Source organism: Hemiscyllium ocellatum, chromosome 31 (assembly GCF_020745735.1).
Source record: "Hemiscyllium ocellatum isolate sHemOce1 chromosome 31, sHemOce1.pat.X.cur, whole genome shotgun sequence".
Lineage (NCBI taxonomy): Eukaryota > Metazoa > Chordata > Chondrichthyes > Orectolobiformes > Hemiscylliidae > Hemiscyllium > Hemiscyllium ocellatum.
In genome coordinates, this window is record NC_083431.1 from 18,210,351 (window position 1) to 18,231,212 (window position 20,862).

A 20,862-nucleotide genomic window follows, 5' to 3' on the forward strand; every position below is an offset into this window, starting at 1 on the left:
AACAGTTGAGAAAGCAGCTTCCAAAAAAATCAGTTGAGAGCCAACATTCCTGCCTTCTTCTGTGGCATTAAAATCCACCTCCCTATGTGATTGACATATACACTCACCGGTCTCAGTGCTCACAGACCATTGGCTTTCCCACAGTGATATAACCATAACCCTGCCCTGTCAAGTGTCTGCGAAAACCACTCCCTAAAGTCGCGAAGGAGCCTGGGGGCACCAAAACATCCAGCAACCCTCTGCCTTTCACTGTCACCTGCTGCCACAGCTAGGCTGGACCCAACCAACAGCAACACTGGGCCCAATCAACAGCAACACTGGGCCCAACCAACAGCAACACTGGGCCCAATCAACAGGAATGCTGGACCCAACCAACAGGAACGCTGGGCCCAATCAACAGCAACGCTGGACCAAATCAACAGGAATGCTGGACCCAACCAACAGGAACGCTGGACCAAATCAACAGCAACGCTGGACCCAATCAACAGGAACGCTGGACCTAACCAACAAGAACACTGGGCCCAATCAACAGGAACCCTGGACCCAATCAACAGGAACGGTGGGCCCAACCAACAGTAACACTGAGCCTAATCAACAGGAACGCTGGGCCCAACCAACAGGAACGCTGGGCCCAATCAACAGGAACGGTGGGCCCAACCAACAGTAACACTGAGCCTAATCAACAGGAACGCTGGGCCCAACCAACAGGAACGCTGGGCCCAATCAACAGGAACGGTGGGCCCAACCAACAGTAACACTGAGCCTAATCAACAGGAACGCTGGACCCAATCAACAGCAACGCTGGACCCAATCAACAGGAACGCTGGACCCAATCAGCAGGAACGCTGGACCCAATCAGCAGGAACGCTGGACCCAACCAACAGGATCGCTGGACCCAATCAGCAGGAACGCTGGACCCAACCAACAGGAACGCTGGACCCAACCAACAGGAACGCTGGACCCAATCAGCAGGAACGCTGGACCCAACCAACAGGATCGCTGGACCCAATCAACAGGAACGCTGGACCCAACCAACAGGAACTCTGGACCCAATCAACAGGAACGCTGGGCCCAATCAACAGGAACGCTGGGCCCAATCAACAGGAACGCTGGACCCAATCAACAGGAACGCTGGGCCCAATCAACAGGAACGCTGGGCCCAATCAACAGGAACGCTGGACCCAATCAACAGGAACGCTGGACCCAATCAACAGGAACACTGGACCCAATCAACAGGAACGCTGGGCCCAATCAACAGGAACGCTGGACCCAATCAACAGGAACACTGGACCCAATCAACAGGAACACTGGACCCAATCAACAGGAACGGTGGGCCCAATCAACAGGAACACTGGACCCAATCAACAGGAACGCTGGGCCCAATCAACAGCAACGCTGAGCTGGTAACACTGTTGTGACTTTGCTGGAATGAAGACCAGATATTGTAATTAAGACACAGACAAGTTGTGATTTAATGATATGACAGAATTGCTTTGAGGGACTGACTATCCCATTTCCTGTGTCCCTAAACAAGGCCTCCACATAATCTCATGTTACATTGTTTCTGAAACACCGGTGCAGGTTAAGGTACAATATGAATGCAACAATTTCACCTTCCCTTTATTGTCCATGGCAGAAAATATTGCACTGAAATTCAGTGCTGGTACGTTACCAATTTGTTAAAAAGCGATGTAAATAAATAGTAGTAATTGAGGGAAAACAAACAGTTCTTCTATCACAGAAATCTAACTTCAATTGAAAGACATATTAAAACTATTCCACTGTAATTAAGTCTATTGTGAAAATATATTCTCGTCCAAATACCAGCTCCCGTTAGACATTCTTGTGGAGAGTTGAATGAGTTTTGAAGCTGAATTGCTCCATCTCTGAGGGATTTTAGCCTCATGTCTGAAAGGATCCGAGAATAATACTGACACAAAATGTGACCCTTATTGTTCTTGATGCTCTTTACTTTCTCCAAGCAGATATCCTTATTATTTTAATGCTTTGGTTCCTATTTTTCAGTATCCATACAGGATGTTAATTGCGCACTTGGACAATCTAATTAAAAATCCCAGAGGCTGATTTGTAGCAGAACATGTGATTGCCACCAGGGAGCAGTAGTAGGAAAAAAGGGGGTCGGTTGGAAGGCAGGAACTTTGGGTGGAGCCAAAACCTTCCCAGATGACACTTTATTCACTGTTATGTGTCAGGAGACCACCTTTGCTTTCTTCCCCAACCTCCTCTCTCTCTTTCACCACCTTGAAGGGTTTTACTGGCCCTGGTTTATGCCTTGGACGTCACAATGTTATCCTCTCTACGAGTCCAACCAGTGAGAGCAGGTTCCAGTGGAAGTCTCTGGAAGGTCTGTAACCCGTTCAGATGCCAGTGATGATTGATTTCCTCAATGGCTGCACTTAAAGCAAAAGATTTTTGGCTGACTTTTTACTTTTGTGTTTGATCAAGGATGGGCCTGAAGGTGGGCAGAGAAACAGGGAGGCCCCCCCCGAACTCTCTCTGCTCCACCATCGGCAGAACGCTTTGGTGCTTCTGTTACACAGGATAAGCAAGCCATTCAGCCCATTCAATGCACGCTACGGTTTACCCTGCACACAAGACTCCTCCTGCTGTTTCTCATCTTATTTACCACTGCAATCTGCAATTTCTTTTCCCTCTTATGCTTGCTTAGGTTCCCTTTAATTGCATCAATACAGTTTACTTCAGACAGAGAAAATGTGAGCAGGAGAAGGCCATTTGGCCCATCGAACCTGCTGCTCCATTCAATATGATCATCCAACACAGTACCCAGTTCCTGCTTTCACCCCATCCCCTTTGATCCTTTTAGCCTTAAGAATTATATCTTCTGGAAAAATTTCAATGCTTTAGATTCAGCCACTTTCAGTGCCTTCTGGAATTTCTGAGATTTTCCCTGTTTCCCTGTGATGGCGAGGTGCATGTTCTCACAATTCTTTGGGCAAGCAGATTACTTTTGAATTTGCTACTGGAATTCTTGACGATTATTGCAGATTTCCAGTTCCTCTTCCCCACAGGACATCGAAGATTCTCTTTTTTGTCTAATTTCCCTTTGTTTCCCTCCATTGAAATCTTTCCCGATTTTCCTGATCTCCTGACAAGATTTGCTGCGGAATTAGTCTAACACCAGTCCTTTCACTTCAGAATTAGAAGGCTAGAGAAGAGGGCGAGATGTTGTTCGGAGGGTCGGTGTGGACATGATGGGTTGAATGGCTTGTTTCCACACTGTGGGTATTCATCTGTAAGGTTTCACTAGCCTGTACCATAGCATTTGGTGATACAGCACATGCCAACAGGACCTTCCCTAAAATCAGTCGGGAATCTCTGCTTAACACATCGTTCTGAGGAAGGGTCACCGGACCCGAAACATTAACTCTGATTTCTCTTCACCACTGCTGCCACACCTGCTGAGCTTTTCCAGTAAGTTCTGTTTTTATTAATCAGATACCCAAGCTGGATAGGGCACACTGATATGCTCTGGGCACCTAATCTTATAGAATGGGTAAAGCTATGCCAAGCTCCCTCCCCACAAATTGTTCCAGTTCCAGATGGGATTTGTCAAACCACTGAGCTTCTGAGTGAACTGGATTAGAATCCTGACAGTGTGGAAGCAGGCCATTCAGCCCACACCAACACTCCAAAGAACATCCCACCCAGATCCACCCCACTACCTTGTAACCCTGCAGTCTTCATAGCCAGTCTACTCAGCCTGTACATCCCTTGACACTATGGGCAATTTAGCATGGCCAAACCACCTGACCTGAACATTTTTGGAGCTTGGGAGGTAACCTACATAGACAGAGAGAGAGAACGTACAAACTTCACACAGACAGTTGCCTGAGGTTGGAATCAAACCTGGGTCCTTAGCTCTAAAAGACAGCAGTTCTAATCACTGAGCCACCATGCCACACAGTGCTGGATTCTTATGGTTATCCAACAAGGTAGAATGAAGCAAGGGGAGGCTGTTACCCACCCTGTGGTATGCTTGTGGAGCAGAATCTCAGAAATCTTTTCTTCTTATTTTTATCGTCTGGCCCTCCCCATAACCCAGGGACACTGAGGTTAACTGTTGCAATCTGATGTTGCCTTCGCTGAAATCGATTCAACACAGGGTCAAGACTGAACCCTTTGATTTTCTTGTTCTGTGTGTGTTCTTCACTCTAGGAAGATGTTACCCAGACCATGGTGAAAGAGGAGGTCAGTCAGTGGTTAAAATCATTTAACGTTGATAGAGAGTTATTGGATCGACTGTCCATATTGACAGTTTCCATGAAGGAAATGAGAAAGGACACTTCAGAGACACTGAGTCGGGGTGTTATCAAACATCACAGGAATGGAAAAATATGTACTTTCCAGCATGTCTATTCTCACCTTGACACGTTCAGCTTAATTGAAATCACAGTCAAGACTGTGGTGCTGGAAAAACGCAGCAGGTCAAACAGCATCCGAGGAGCAGGAGAATCGATGGGTTGGGCAAAAGCCCTACATCAAGAATTCTGCTCCTATCCTGCTCCTTGGATGCTGTCTGACCTGCTGTGTTTTTCCAGCACCACACTCTCGACTCAGATCTCCAGCACCTGCAGTCCTCACTTTCTCCTGAATTGAAATCACTCCTGTCTATGAATTAGGAAGATGTGAGTTCAAACCCCATTCCAGAGCTTTGAGCACACAACCCAGACTGCCACATCCAGTGAGGGACTGCTGGGGTATGCTAGCATCCTATGGATAACACTTTGATACAAGTCTGCTTATTCTGCCTGTGCTGATCGTTCAGGAGTGCATAAGAGATCTTGTGGCTTGTTAGTCAGGGAAAAGGATGGTGTTCTGTCAACCGAGTGCCGCTGTGACCTAACCTCACCACAAACAGATCTGCCACTTCACCTCAGCACAACATGGCTGCTGCATTTACTTTCATAAAACAGGCCATGCTTCAAGGTAAATGGATTGCACACGGACCGCTTTGGGACCTGGATCAGAGATGTGAAAATGTACAACAGAAAGAGGGAACTCCTGTTTATTCAAAGAAATCCACCAGAAAATATATTTTCAGAAACTCCTGTGTTTAATTGCAGCTCTGTCGGGCATATGGACCATGAGATGTGTTTGTATTTTTGAAAGTTCTAGCTCATTGTCATTAAATTTGGCAGCTGCCATACACTTTGTTAGAAATGTGTGTGTCTCTCCAACAGCTGCACATTGCCCTTGATTTAGATTATGTCCACTTAAGTCGTTATTATTAGGACTAGCATCGCAGCAGTCTGGGTCACTGAGAACTTTTCCATGTCAGTGGAATACTGATATCCATTTGTGATACTGATACAACTGAAGCATGAGTGCGAAATATTGCCTAAGCAGAAAAATAAACAGCAAAGTTTAGCTGATGGGAATGTTTGCATCTCAGATATAGAAGCTCATGTTAGTTCATTGAGTATTTGCAAACATTGAAAGATCTATATTCTAGAGCTAGGGTTTGACAGGCAGCAATTAAAAATGGACTTACTGGAGGCTTCTTGTACTCTCTGAAAGTCGAATGGAAATAGTGTGGCTTCAAGTCAAACCTTCGCAGAGTCATTAAGACAGCCAAGGACCAATACCGATCCAGACTCGAGAACCAGACAGACACCCGGTGACCATGGCAAGGAGTGAATGACATCACAGGTTCTAAAAAGAGACAGTGCAAGAGAGCAGACGATGACACATCCCTCCCACATCGTCTCAATGCCTTCTATGCTTGCTTAGAGCAGAATTTTGACGGAGAGGTAGCACCTGTTCCAACAAGTCCTGACGAAGCTATCCCAACAGTCACCGCATCAGACATCAGATCAGTTTTCCTTTGTGTGAATCCAAAGAAAGTGATGGGACCAGACGGAATACCAGGCCGTGCACTCAGAGCATGCGCAGATCAACTGACAGAGGTTTTCTTGGACATCTTCAACCTCTCTCTGCAGCAGGCCACTGTTCCTGCCTGTTTCAAGAGGTCCAACATCATTCCTGCGCCTAAGAAGGCTGATGCAGCATGTGTCAATGACTACCGCCCAGTGGCCCTAACATCGGTGGTCATGAAGTGCTTTGAAAGGCTGGTCATGGCATTCATCAACTCCAGTCTCCCCACTACACTTGACCCACTCCAATTTGCCTATCGGACCAACAGGTCCACATTAGAATTCATATCACTTGTCTTTCACTCCTCCATAGAACATCTTGGCACCAAGAACAGTTACATAAGAATCCTACTCATTGTCTACAGTTCAGCCTTCAACACTATTATCCCCTCGAGATTGATTACTAAACTTAGTGACCTCGGACTAAGCCCCACTCTCTGCAACAGGATCCTCAGTTTCCTGATCCACAGGCCACAATCAGGGAAGATTGGGACAATACTTCATCCTCACCAACACTCAACACTGGAGCCCCCCGGGGTGCATACTCAACCTCCACTGTACTCACATTATACCCATGACTGCGTTGCCAAATACCAGACTAATGCCATTTACAAGTGCTGATGACACCACTATAGGCGGGAGGTGGAATACCTGGAAAAATAGTGCACTGAGAACAACCTAGCTCTCAATGCCGGCAAAACCAAGGAACTCATTATCTTTCGGGGGATGTTAATCATGCCCCCCAATACATTAACAGCACAGAGGTGGAACGAGTGGAGAATGTCAAGCTCCTGGGAGTGGTCATCCACAACAAGCTTTCTTGGATTCTTCATATGGACACACTGGTTACAAAGGCCCAACAACGTCCGATCTTCCTCAGGCAGCTGAGAAAATTTGGCATGATGGTGAATACTCTTGCCAACTTTTATAGGTGCACCATCAAGAACATTCTATCTGGATGTATCACTATCTGGTATGGCAACTATACCATTCAGGATTGGAGACGGTTACAGAGAGCGGTGAACCCTGCCCAGACAATCACAAAGGCCAACTTCCCATCTACAGAATCCATACCAGGTCTGCTGTCAAGGAAAGCCACCAGCATTCTTAAAGATCCGTCCCACTCTGACAATGTGTTTCTTAAACTCTAACATTGGGGAGAAGGTACAAAAACCTGAATACACACACCAGCTGGTTCCGCAACAGTTTCTACCCTACTGTTGTTAGAATACTGAATGGACTCACAAACCCTTAGCATTCGCCTGTACCCGTGTTTTGGTTTTGCCGCTGTTTACCTATTATCTATTTATCTATGTTATTTAACTCTGTGATCTGCCTGTATTGCTCGCAAGACAAAGCCTTTCACTGTGTCTCATTACATGTGACAATAAGCTCAATTCAATTCAATTCCAGTGATGTGCAGTTTGAATAAGATGCAACATTTACTGAGCTCTTGACCTGTGGGAATTTTGCTTTGAACTGGGTGATGACACATCTCTATTGATATTACTGTTACAACTTAACTGGGCAGAGAGTGCATCACTAATGGTACCCCACTGTTCCAAGAGCTGTCATTAAATATATGAACTCCCATCTAGATTACCAACATGACCTCTCTGCTTGACTGACTGCCAATCATGCCAAAAGCCATTCACACCAGGTTTCATCAGTAAAATAATTCTAGATATTGGAATACACTTAACCTTACCATAAGACAGAGAAAAGAAAGGGATGGTTGTCCTTCACTTCAATAGCTAATTCCTTAGATCTAGGTCTGTTCTTGTTCAGATTTCTACTTTCAAGCTTTCCTGGTTTTCCTGTCTTTTCACCAATATCGGGAGAAAGTGGTGAGAGACAAAGATAGAGAGATGTGTTTAGTTTGCAGGCTCTGGATGTCTCTAACTGTACTGGGCTTACAACTTTGTAACAAACTATAGCTCAACAGCTGGGAGGGCTATTGTCAGGCAGACATACTTTAACTCAGTGACTCTCAGCGCCACTGTTTCCATCTCAATGCTGCAACACTGTCTTGCACAATGGAAAATGTGTAAAGACTTGATTTTTCCAAGTTGCAGAACTTCCCTGTTATTTCAGCTATATAACAATGGTGTGGAGAAGCCAATGTAGGACTGGGGTGAACAAAGTTAAAAATCACACAACACCAGGTTATAGTCCAATGGGTTTATTTGGAAGCACTAGCTTTCGGAGCACTGCTCCTTCATTAGATAGCTGTGGATCATAAGACACAGAAGACCAACTTTAATTTCAATTTATAGTTCAGAAGTAGAAAAATATGTGGTCCCTTACAAATGTCCATGCTTGTCTATTCCCTACACACCAATCCTCTGTCCCCCATTCCCAAATGGTGCTGGAAGGGAAAGTTGCTTTGTAACCATCTGGTGCACCACTTTATGCCTTTGTGAGCTGAGGAACCCAGACGACTGGAGCAACTTCACTTCCAACCTAAAAATCTCTTCATGGCAAAACGATAAAAGTGCATCAAATTAAAGGATTTGAGCATTTATTCCTGTAAAAGTTCAAAGCTTATTTATGTGAGCTTCCTCGAAATGCACCATCACTCTTGTGATTTGAATATTCCCTACAGAGATTGCTATAAATATGTTCTCTTCCCTCCCCATTGAAAGACGATTGAGTATAGCTACCAATTACAAAGCCCTTGAAAAAACTGTTTGAATTTGCTGTTTTATGCTGGCTGTGTTGACATTTATGGAACTGTTCATCAGCTATTGTTAGTTTTGCCTGAATTTTTGACACAAATCCTTCTTTACTGAAAGATCGGAGGAGTTAGGAAAGATGCTAGGTATACTAAATGTGAAAAAAAACTTGTTGTCATTCTTGGACCATGCCTGGGAGCTTAACAAATTAAATGAAATAGACCAGTCAGGTTGTGTGTTACTTAAATTAGTAAGTAAATCTTCTGCTTTACGATGAGTAACTGCTGCTTTGATGATCTAATTAGCGCTTGCATTGCAAGAGGGTGAAAGAGTTGTATTTCATAATGTACATTATCATGTCTCTCACAATCATCTCAATGACTGCGCAGTAAATTGCAGCAAAGAGCATTGACAGCTCTCGTGTCAGCACATGAGCCAACCCTCTCAGGCACAGCAAGATGTCACAAGCAGACACATTGCAACTGTTGTCACTCTAGTCTCGCCTTGCCCTCTGCGTGTCTCAGTATTCAGGGCACAAAGTTGGCTCATTATTCCCAAGTGGGCACATTCCGGCTACCACAGCAGTTTTCACTGAAAAGGGAATGAGGTCAAATTTAATGCACAGCACTTGGAAATCAAAGAAAGTAAAGTTTGTTTGACTGTTCACCGATATGTAAAATGCCTTGTCACCAAAAGCTGATCAAACATTCCACGATCAAATCCAGCACAACAATAGATGAATAAAGGCGCATGTCGAGACTCTTGATCTTCAGATTAAGACCCTCCAGCTGTTTCATGTGCGCGAGCTGAATAAATGGCATAGTTGAAACAACCTTTTGTAAATTGGATGAATAAATGAATCACGGGCTGTGGTAAGAAGAATTTTGAACAGCCTGTTAGGTAGGTGCTCAAAGGTAGGCGGGTGACTGCATCGAGAGCAAGGGTCTACACAATGCAGTTGGCGAAGCCACGTCTATCCCAAAATTCTGACAGCCTGACTCAATGAAAGCTTCATTGTGCTTTTTCTCATTGTTTGCTGATTTGTCCAGTTAGAACTTTATAGGCCAGAGTTTTGGAAAGAGTGGATAAATACTAAATCAGAACATTAAGCTCAGTTCATGCAACTTTTGATTTACAAAGATTAATATGAATTTGAAAGGCTTGGTGCTACTTAGGTTATAGAGTCATAGAGATGTACAGCATGGAAACAGACCCTTCGGTCCAACCCGTCCATTCGACCAGATATCCCAACCCAATCTAGTCCCACCTGCCAGCACCCAGACCATATCCCTCCAAACCCTTCCTCTTCATATACCCATCCAAATGCCTCTTAAATGTTGCAATTGTACCAGCCTCCACCACTTCCTCTGGCAGCTCATTCCATACACGTACCACCCTCTGTGTGAAAAAGTTGCCCAATAGGTCTCTTTTATATCTTTCCCCTCTCACCCTAAACCTATGCTCTCTAGTTCTGGACTCCCTGACGAAAGGGAAAAGACTTTGTCTATTTATCCTATCCATGCTCCTCATAATTTTGTAAACCTCTTTTGTAAACCTGTTCAGCCTCTCCCTATAGCTCAAATCCTCCAACCCTGGCAACATCCTTGGAAATCTTTTCTGAACCCTTTCAAGTTTCACAACATCTTTCCTATGGGAAGGAGACCAGAATTGTACGTAATATTCCAACAGTGGCCTAACCAATGTCCTGTACAGCTTCAACATGACCTCCTAACCACTGTACTCAATACTCCAACCAATAAAGGAAAGCATACCAATGTGTAATTTGAAGACATAATTTGTAAACTGTGACCATTGACTAAAGCATATAACCATGCAATAATGAGTGACTTGATGATTGGTCAGAGCACAATAAATTAATGAATGAAGAGGCGGGCACCATGGGGCATGGTGTGCTTTGTTTTCCCACCAACTCTGTTTTGAGTTAACCCTTGCCCTCCCCTTCATATTTTCACTCATGCAAGCTTTGGCCTTAAGGAACGGGGCACGGCTTGTCACTGGCCATTCTAGTGTCCATTTTCTCTTCTTCATGGTGGAAAACGAATAAAGCTTTCTGCATTCGATGAAAAAGATTTGAAATTAAAAAGAAAATAAACTAATGGATGACTCAAAGATTTATCAGGAAGAAGAAATGAAAAAATGTGAAGAATCCAGCTAGGATTAAAAAAAATGCCAATGGACCGTAACATTTTTCATTGGGATTTATAAAGGAAAGAGGTAATTAAAGTCAGCATTGGTCCTCGAGGGAGTGAAATTGCTGAAAATGTGTTGCTGGAAAAACGCAGCAGGTCAGGCAGCATCCAAGGAACAGGAAATTCGACGTTTCGGGCATAAGCCCTTCATCAGGAAGGGCTTATGCACGAAACATTGAATTTCCTGTTCCTTGGGTGCTGCCTGACCTGCTGCGCTTTTCCAGCAACACATTTTCAGCTCTGATCTCCAGCATCTGCAGACCTCACTTTCTCCTCGAGAGAGTGAAATTGGCAAGTTAATCAGTAGATAATAAAGAAATGGTGGATATAGTAAACAGATATTTTGCATCTACCTTTGCTATAAAAAAGTTCCATTACTGACTGTATATCAAGAGGTTGATGGGAGCAAGGAACTTAACAAAATTGCATTCACAAGGGCAGCAGTATAAAACAAACTAATGGAGTTGTATTAGGCTGATAAATTTCCAGGTCCGGATGGACTTGATTGTAAGGTCTTAAAAATGGTAAACAAGCTGGGAGTCACAAAATAATACTGTGCAGGAATAACATGCAATCAAGAAGGTTAATAGAACACTTGCCTTTATTTCATTGGCACTATTTGCAATTAGGGGTCGATCTTTCAGGATAGAGAGGAGGAGAATATCCTTTCTCTCTGAATGTCGCATGACTTTGGAACTCTGCCTCAGAAAACGGTGGAGGCAGGATGATTGAATATTTTTATGCTGGGGTGTTTTGGCTCTTCAATAAAAACAAAAAGGGCTGGAGAAACTCAGCAAGTCTTGCAGCATCTGTGGAGAGAAATCAAGAATTAATTTCAGTTCCCATCTTCTTCAGAAGAGCTTTATTTGGTTTTCTGGCTTCTACAGAGTTTTGTTTTTAAATGTGCAGAGATTCATGTTGCGTCGAGCAATCAAGGAGTATCAGGCATGGATGGAAATGTGAAACTTGGCACACAAGAAGTCTGTCTTCATTTTATTGAGCAGGTTCAAGGGACTAAATAGTTTTCTCCAGTGATACATGGATTTAACAGCCATCTAATAGCTAGACTGCTTCACTGATAGTTTCAGATGATACAGATTGTATCTTTGGAATCTGATAGGCTTGGAAACAAGTCTTTGTTGGAACAGAGTATTCGCTGGACCACAGTAGGTCACCTACCCAAGAGCTCTGGGCTCCTGACCTATGCTGTTGCCTCACAGTGAGATTAAAGCCCAGCATGTGACTTGTCCTCCTGCTCTGTCATTGGCTGCTTTGTCTGTCCGAAAGGCTGAGGCTGATGAGGTGATAAAGGAAGATGATCTTGAAGAGAGTATAAGCACCTCCTGGTGGATTTCTGTGGGTGACAGGGAGAAGTTTTAACCAGCACACTAACCCAGTGTGTAAGCAGCAATAAATCCCATAAGTAACCCGGAGTTGACTTTTAAAAATGAACTTTGCAATTGTATTATAAGATATCTCGTTAAACTGACATACTGGATTTGGGTTTGTTTGATGAGCAGAAAGGTTCATTTTCAGACGTTTCAATACTGTACTAGGTAACATCTTCATTGAGTCTCTGGATGAAGTTTCGTTCAGAGGTTCACTGAAGATGTTACCTAGTGTGATGATGAAACGTCTGAAAATGAACCTTACAGCTCAGCAAGCAAATTTACATTCAGAACCTTAACCTGAGCTACAAATCTTCTCAAAACTCGCAGACTGACATACAGTAGGTGCTGGAACATAGTGAAAGCTTGACACTGATGTTCCCAAATTAAAGGGTGGGATAATGGGGGTCACCAGATCTAGATCAGATCACCAGGAATCAGAAAGAAGATAGTTCTTGTGAAGTGTAGATCAACCACATCTTTGTATGTAATTTAGACAGTTAATGAAGGTTCTGGGTTCTCACTAGCATGGTGTCCTTAGCTGAGACTCCCAGAACGTGCCTGTGATATTTGTCTACAAAGGGCTGGGTGTAATTGGAGAAAACACAGCCTCAAAAGCGGAGATGTTATATTAACAGAAGTAACTGCTTGTCCTGCATTGAGATGATCTGTTCAGCTAAGATTAGAAATGCAAGGACTGTCTGATAAATCACATAGTTCTTAAATAAATACAACATTACCAAGGGTTGTATTCACACAGAGATCTTCTTTCTTTGCTAATCATTAGAATCCTACAGCTGTTCAAGTTCTTCCTAATTATGGAAGTGCCTTTCACTGTCTTTATTACACTCTCAACACATGCTTAAGGAGCAGAAAATTGGTGTTTTATGCTGCTTCATAATCAGTTTGTTTTTGTCAGGCAATAAGAACAGCAAATGGAAGATTTTGCACATGATTGCTCCTCAATCAAGAATTTCTCTCAGTTCTACAATTTATCTTGCGCATCGCTCTGAAAGAATGCGAACAGATTGTGTCCCTGGAAATCACACACAGCCTGGCTTATTTGCTCAGTTGACTGGTGCCACATTCACAATAGCACCAAGAGTGTGGCTTTGATTCCTGTCCTGGATGAGGGAACTCAGGGAGAAAAAACACTACTATTATAGAACAAGCCAAACAGAGAACAGCCAGGGAATCCCTAGAGGCATGGCACTCATCCACAGATTCTATCAACAAACACATCGACCTGGACCCAATATATCGGCCACTGCAGCGGACAGCTGGAACTGACAACCGGAAGCGGCAGAGACAGACCACTATAAATGCCAGAGGAAACATCACAGAAGTAGGAGGTTCCCAAACACTGAGGATGTCACCTAGACAGGGGACGAAACATCTGCAACACAAATTCCCAGCTCGGCGAACAGAACCACAACAGTTACAAGGATGTTGCCAGGGTTGGAGGATTTGAGCTGCAGGGAGAGGCTGAAAAGGCTGGGGCTGTTTTCCCTGGAGCATTGGAGGCGGAGGAGTCACCTTATAGAGGTTTACAAAATTATGAGAGGCATGGATAGGGTAAATAGACAAAGTCTTTTCCCTGGGGTCGGGGAGTCTAGAACTAGAGGGTGAGAGGGGAAAGATATAAAAGAGACCTACGGGGCAACTTTTTCACACAGAGGGTGGTACGTGTATGGAATGAGCTGCCAGAGGAAGTGGTGGAGGCTGGTACAATTGCAACATTTAAGAGGCATTTGGATGGGTATATGAATAGTAAGGGTTTGGAGGGATATGGTCTTGGTGCTGGCAGGTGGGACTAGATTGGGTTGGGATATCTGGTCGAATGGATGGGTTGGACCGAAGGGTCTGTTTCCATGCTGTACATCTCTCTGACTCTATGACTCTAAATAAATTGGTTTCATTTTGGTGAGGAATGAAAGAATTCGTTCGAGCTATTTGAAGACAGTTGTTGTCACTGGAACAGGAGGATGCCATTCTGCCCATCTTGCCTGCTCTCCCATATAAAACAGTCACTAGAAGAGACACCTTTACACATTGTGAAGAAGCAACTAATCAGACATTATTGTCAGCAATATTGGGTTCAATTCTTATGACAAAATGTACACTCTTCTGGGGCTTCCAACCTGTTAAAGTGAATGGGCCTCTGAGCAAGCAGGAGCTTGAACAGCTGGAGCTACTCTATGCCTGCAGTAACCCAATGGGACAAAGGAATTCAACCAAAATGGCTGAAATCTAGTTCAGTTCTGTTCCGCTTGAGTTTGGAATTGGTTGCGATCGCTGGCTATCGACAGAACAACCAAAACTGAAATAAAAGCTCACAGAATGCAGTGTGGAAGTATAAACTGGATATTGAGTCGACTAGATTAATAGGCAGCAGAGGGAAGTTGTCGATTGTAAGACTCCGAGCAGTGCCCAGATGAGGCACCAGGGAACAGGCTTCTGACCTCTGTTATTCATTAATAAATGCTATGACCTTGAAGCCAGATATTACAAATGAACTATCTAAAACCGAGAATGCCTCAAAGATATGAATGTTATTAAAGAGATCTGCAGGCTCTTAGTAGATTGACATATATTGGGCAGAGGGTAATTACTATTGAGTGATATAAGGTAATTTATGGCAACAATGGCAAAACATACCTATACAGTGAGGGGTCCAGAACTAAAGGATGTGCAGCAAATACACCTTCTGAGGTGCCAGAGTTTGAAAATTAATTTGCAGGCTGTAAGACATATGTCAATATAAATAGAATATTAGGTCATTTTAAAAAAAATTGTTAATGGGATGTTGTCGTCGCTGTCTAGGTCAGCATTTATTGTCCAGAGGATAGTCAAGAGTCAACCACATCTGGAGTCACATGTAGGCCATAGCTACAAGGCTACAGTCCAAGTGCTGGATGATTAAACTCTGAAGGCTTTGACAATGAATAGAGGGATAAGGAAAAAGGTTAGGCCTGGCCTCTAGCTAGTTCACTGATACTCAATGCCCAGGAGTACATATAACAAATACCAGTTAAACAGGTTAAAAAGAAAAAGACAATCCCTGTTGTGAGAAACAAAGCTCACTCACTTCAATAATTTCAGTCCGAGACAAGATCTGAAGCAATCAGTATGTTTATTATACGCTTGCAAGCGTGGTGCCTGAAGTAAGGCACACAGAGTTTAGCAAGTACATATCTTATATAGGATTCACTACTCCCAACCCAGTGCCCATTACTATTGTTTATCTCTTGCCTTATCCGGCCTTGTGCATAACAAAGTACAAGTTTTACTCAGCCATTTCACCACATCCTGCTGTGGCCCACTGAAGGTATATCCTTCTTCACTTTTATCTACTTCCTCCACCTGTGCCACTTCCTCCCTTTCCCCAACCATATTGATCCTTATCACCTTTAAATTGGGGTTTGTTTTTGTGTTTTTGCAAAGTGGGAAACAGATGCTTATAACTACTGCTTGTATAAGCATATCTGGCTTAACCTACATCCTCACAGCACCGTACCTACTTGTCTACCATTGTTTGCAGGCACGTTTCATTCTTGTATGCACATTTTAGCTAATACAAAAACAATTATATATTTCCTCCACATAGTTTTCATTCTTGTTAACTCAGTTCTTGGTTGAAACATTTATACACTGGTGTGAGTGCATTTACCTTGCATAAATAATTATGATTGCAGAAGTAACTCTACTTTACCTATATCCCACACTGTGATTTGGGAATCACTGATGGTGGAGGTGAGGATTTTGAGGGTCATCATTCTTAAACTGTCACTATCAACAATGGAAGGGAGGTCATTCGTGGCATTGATGTTACTGAGATCTCACTGTGCACAAAATGGCTTCCTCGAAAATCATTTACTACAAAGTTGGGTACCGTACATTTTCATGGTACCAGGTACCAGTGAAGTTGCAATTCCCGTCTTAGAGACTGCTCATTGTCATATGGGGAAGCGTTGAGTAAAACTTCACAACATGTTGCAAACTAACTTTGGAGACGTCTATATGGGACAGAATTTGTCTCTGACATGCCTCATTTTCCTCTCTTTGTACGTCACCTGAAAAGTGTGACATTGTGACACAGGAGGTAAATTTTGTGAGCAGGGGCGATGCAATTTTTGATTGGGAGACTCTAATTAACTTTAGTTAACTAGTTGTCACCAGTTAACCAGAATTGTGGATACATATAGATAATACTTCTGAGCCATCTCCTGATTTCCACAAATGAAATGTTTTTGGAGAGATGTTGTTTCCACCCCACTCCCCAACATCTCAAGTGTTTTGGTTCCTCTTTTGGAGTGTGTCTCTGTTAACGTGCTTCTCTGGCATTCAGCATGACTGCACTGGGATGTCAATGGGTTAACTAAACATGGAACCTGGCCCTTTCCCTTAACCAACAGTCACCAATGCTCTTGGATGCCAATCAGGAGTCTGGCCAATCAGTTATATGTTCTCTCTTGCTCACCTTGGAGAGCTGAGGTCACTTCTCAATGTTACCCACTCAAGATTAGCTCATTCAGAATAGAACAATGATCAAAACAGGAATAATTCTAATCTGTGCAGGACTCTGGAAGTCAGTTATATTTATCCAGTGAGAGAAACACGGAAATAGGGAAAAAAAGGTCTGTGCATCACTGATTTCCAAATTTCAACTACAATGGCAATCCCATAATCAGTACAACGTTTCTATTTTCAAACATACTTTATTTCTTTGCCCACTGACTGTCATCCAGATTCCTGGTCTCCATTTGCTATCAGTTATAGGTGTGTTCAGATTGTTGTACGTTCCACCACTGACTCTGGCAAATGCACAAATGCATGGAGGTAGGAAGGTCAAAGGTTAACTTGGTTGGTGCCTACTCCCAGGAGGTGGTCTGCAAATGGATTGAATCTAAATGAAGGATTGTTCCTGATACTGTTTACTGATTGTACACTCTCACATTTAATAAGCATGGTGCTCTGCATATGAAAATGTAATTATAAATATGTAATCATGTAATATGGAAAACTGTACTTAAATGATTATCTTCTGAAATATTTTAATTGAAGACAGAATTCTCTAAGGTGTTGAACTTAGAATCTGAAAAAAAACCTATTAACAGCACCATTGATTTTGGGATAATTACTGTGTATTTGCATAAAATGTAAATCTTCATTTTAAAATATGTGGGAAGAGAAATACAATAAAGAAGTAAATGACAGAGTGAATAATTATATAGTTGCTGAGCTAGTCTATTCATAGACTGGTACAATTACTTTAAAATATATCAACATCATCTCCTTATCCAAGTGCTTTAACAGCACATCTGCTTCTCTAGTCATTGGTTTAGTGGCTGTCTGTTATACAACGGGGAACTGCTGGTATCACAAAAACAAATTCTTGGGTGGTTTCTTTGTGCATGAAAGTGATATATACGTGTGTGTGCGCGTGCACACCCGTGTGTGTGTGTGTGTGTGTGTGTGTGTGTGCATGTGTGTGAATGCATGCGTGTGTGCATGTGTGTGAGAAACAAAGCTCACTCACCTCAATAATTTCAGTCCAAGACAAGATCTGAATCAGTAGTGTCATTTATTTTACCCTTGCAGGAGGGTGCGATGTCCACTGTCTACAAGGCAGGGACACACACACTGAATTCAATGAATATAGGATATTTTTGTAATTTGGTTCCTATTTTTTTTATCCCATTGTTCCTCCCCTTTTACATCTTCCACTTGTCTAAGACCGACACCCATTACTCCTGTTTATCTCTTGCCTTATCCGGCCTTGTCTGTGACAAAATGCTTATTTTTGACCTCACAAGACCATTTGACCACATCCTGCTGTGGCCCATTGTTAGGTATTATCCTTTCTTCACCATTATCTACTCCCTCCATCTGTGCTTTCCCCAACCATACTGATGCTTATGACCTTTTAATTGGGGTTTGTTCCTGTGTTTCTGTAAAATTGGGAAACAGATGCTTATAACTACTGCTTGTACAAGCATATCTGGCTTAACCTACATCTTCACAGCACCTTATCTATTTGTCTGTAACATCTACCATTGTTTTGCAGTCACGTTTCATTCTCACATACAATTTTAGCTATTATAAAAACAATTATGTATTTCCTCTACATAGTTTGCATTCTAGTTGACTCAGCTCTTAGTTCATTTACCATGCATAAGTAATTATAATTGCAGAAGTAACACTACTTTGCCTATATCCCCACAATGTGTATGCAGAGTGCGTGCGTGTGTGTATATGCGCGTGCATATGTGTGTGTTCTTGTGCGTACACATGCTTGCATGTGTGCGCATATGTGTGGGTGCGCGTGTGTGTGCGTGCATGTGCATGTGTGTGCTTGCATGCATATATGTGTGTGTATGATCGTATGCACGTGTATGTGTGTGCATGTGTGTGCACGTATGAGCGTATATGTATGTGTGTTTGTCTGTGTTTGTGTGCATGTGTGTGTTTGTGTGTGTGAGTGTGGGCTTGTGTGCGTGTGTTTGTGTGCGTGTACACGTGTGTGTGTGTGTCTGCATGTGTGTCTGTGCATATGTGTATGTGTGTACATGCATGTGTTTGTTCATGTATGTGTATATCTGTGTGTGTGCCACATGCATGTGTGTGCATGTGTGTGAGTGCATGTGATTGAGGCTGTGTGTGCACATGTGTGTTTGTGTGCATGCGTGTGTGTGAGAGTATGTATATGAGAGTGTGTTTGTGTGTGAGAGAGTGTGTGTGTGAGTATCTGTATTTGCGTGTCTGTGTGTCTGTGTGTGAGAGAGTGTGTGTGAGTGTGAGTGTGTGTGTGAGTGTGTGTATTTGTGTGAGCCTGCATATGTGAGAGAACGTGTCTGTGTGTGAGAGAGTGTATGTGTGTGAGAATATGTGTATTTGTGTGTGTCTGTGTGTGAGAGAGTGTGTATGTGAGAGTGTGTATGTGTGTGTTTGAGTGTTTGTGTGAGTCTGCGTATGTGAGAGTGTGTGAGAGAGAGAGTGTGTGTGTGTGTGTGAGAGAGGGAATGTGTGTGAGAGAGTGTTTGTGTGAGAGTGTGTGAGTGTGAGAATGTGTGTGTGAGAGAGAAAGTGGGCATGTGTGTGAGTGTGTGTGAGAGAGAGTGTGTGAGTGTGTGTTGGATTGACTCTGCCGATAGTAGTGCTGCTTCTCAAAGGAATGCTTTCTCATTTGGAAAGTTGCTGATTTAGTTCTTACCCTAGGACTCAACACCTTCAGTGAAATATTGACAGGATGCTATCAAGTACAGTCCTTCTCATGAGATATTGAACCAATTTCCTATTTAAGTACACAGTTTTAATTGGATGTTTATGTTTCCATTGCTCTGCTCGTCTTTAAGGCTCTCTTGATGCCATAAGATGATGGTCAAGTTGCCCAATGTCCTTCTTTTTTGTGTCTCTGCATGTAATGAACCTCTCTTCATCTCATCCTTCCATCCAACCAATCAATCATCCATTGACTCAGCACACACACGCACATGCAAGCACACACATGCACCCGTGTGCGTGTGCGTGCACACACATACACACACACACACACATACACACACACACAGAACTTTCTGGCCATTGCGCAATGCTACTCAAAAACCTCATAACTCTAAAACTGAGTGCTAAACCTATATTTATCTTATACTTACACAGTTCCCTTGCTCACTGCGTGGAGGTAACGCAAGAGGGGAACCATGGAATGCTGATTCCCTGATTCCCTCACAGTGTCGTCCTGTGGGGAGGTCTACTGTCATGTGAGGATCAGTTAAAAATGTGAGCTGTCATGAGGATGAGAGCGGATCATCATTTGATGCCCTTATCGAAATCCCACCCACAAATAGTGTCATAAAACAGTAGAATGACCAATTGTTCGGTATTTACTGGTGGGCAACAGAATGGTTGCCCTTTTTGCCCATATGACATGATTACAGCAGATCAATAATGATTGGCAGTGTGAGATTCTTAGGCAAGTTTCTTTTTCTTACTTAGTGCTGCACTTCATCACTTAATCATTAGGGTTGGATGGTATGGTGGCTCAATGGTCAGCACTGCTGCCTCACAGCCCCAGGGACCCAGGTTCGATTCCACCCTCAGGTGACTGTGTGGAGTTTACACATTCTCCCTGTGTCTGTGTGGGTTTCCTCCAGATGCTCTGGTGTCCTCTCACAGTCCAAAGCTGTGCCGGTTGGGTGGATTGGTTGTGCTAAATTTCCCATAGTTACCAGCAGTTGTGCAGGGATAAGGTAATGAGGTGGGTCTGGATGGGATTGCTCTTCAAAGGGTCAGTGTGGACTTGATATGCTGTGTAGTTTACTTTCACAGTGTAGGGATTCTGATTGGTCACAGCTTTGATGCTGACCGCAGTCAAATAGCCTGTCAACGCTCACTCCTTCATGAGGATATGATTGAGGATCCAGACAAAAATCTGTTAAATAGAGCAATCATATCTTGTGTTGAATAGGAAGCCATTTTGTGGAATAAATGATTCACCCCAAACACACCCAGAAATGCAGGCTAAATATAAATCTGAACTAGTAACTGAAATCTCTTAGGTCGGTTGTACAGCCAACATTGGAAGTATCATCTTTCACAGTTCCTATGGCTCAATTACTGAGTCATGGGGCTTTCAATTTCAATTTGAATTTAGTTCAAGCACAGCAGAGATTTT

The 20,862-nt window shown here is 43.1% G+C and overlaps 1 protein-coding gene across 1 annotated transcript; it reads left to right on the forward strand.

The window, feature by feature from the left end:
* The first annotated feature begins 358 nt into the window (after positions 1–358).
* LOC132830234 (uncharacterized) lies at positions 359–1,407 on the forward strand. Its single transcript, XM_060847767.1, has 2 exons — positions 359–647; positions 731–1,407. Exons 1-2 carry the CDS (start codon positions 359–361, stop codon positions 1,405–1,407), a joined length of 966 nt encoding a protein of 321 aa, XP_060703750.1.
* Positions 1,408–20,862: the final 19,455 nt, after the last annotated feature.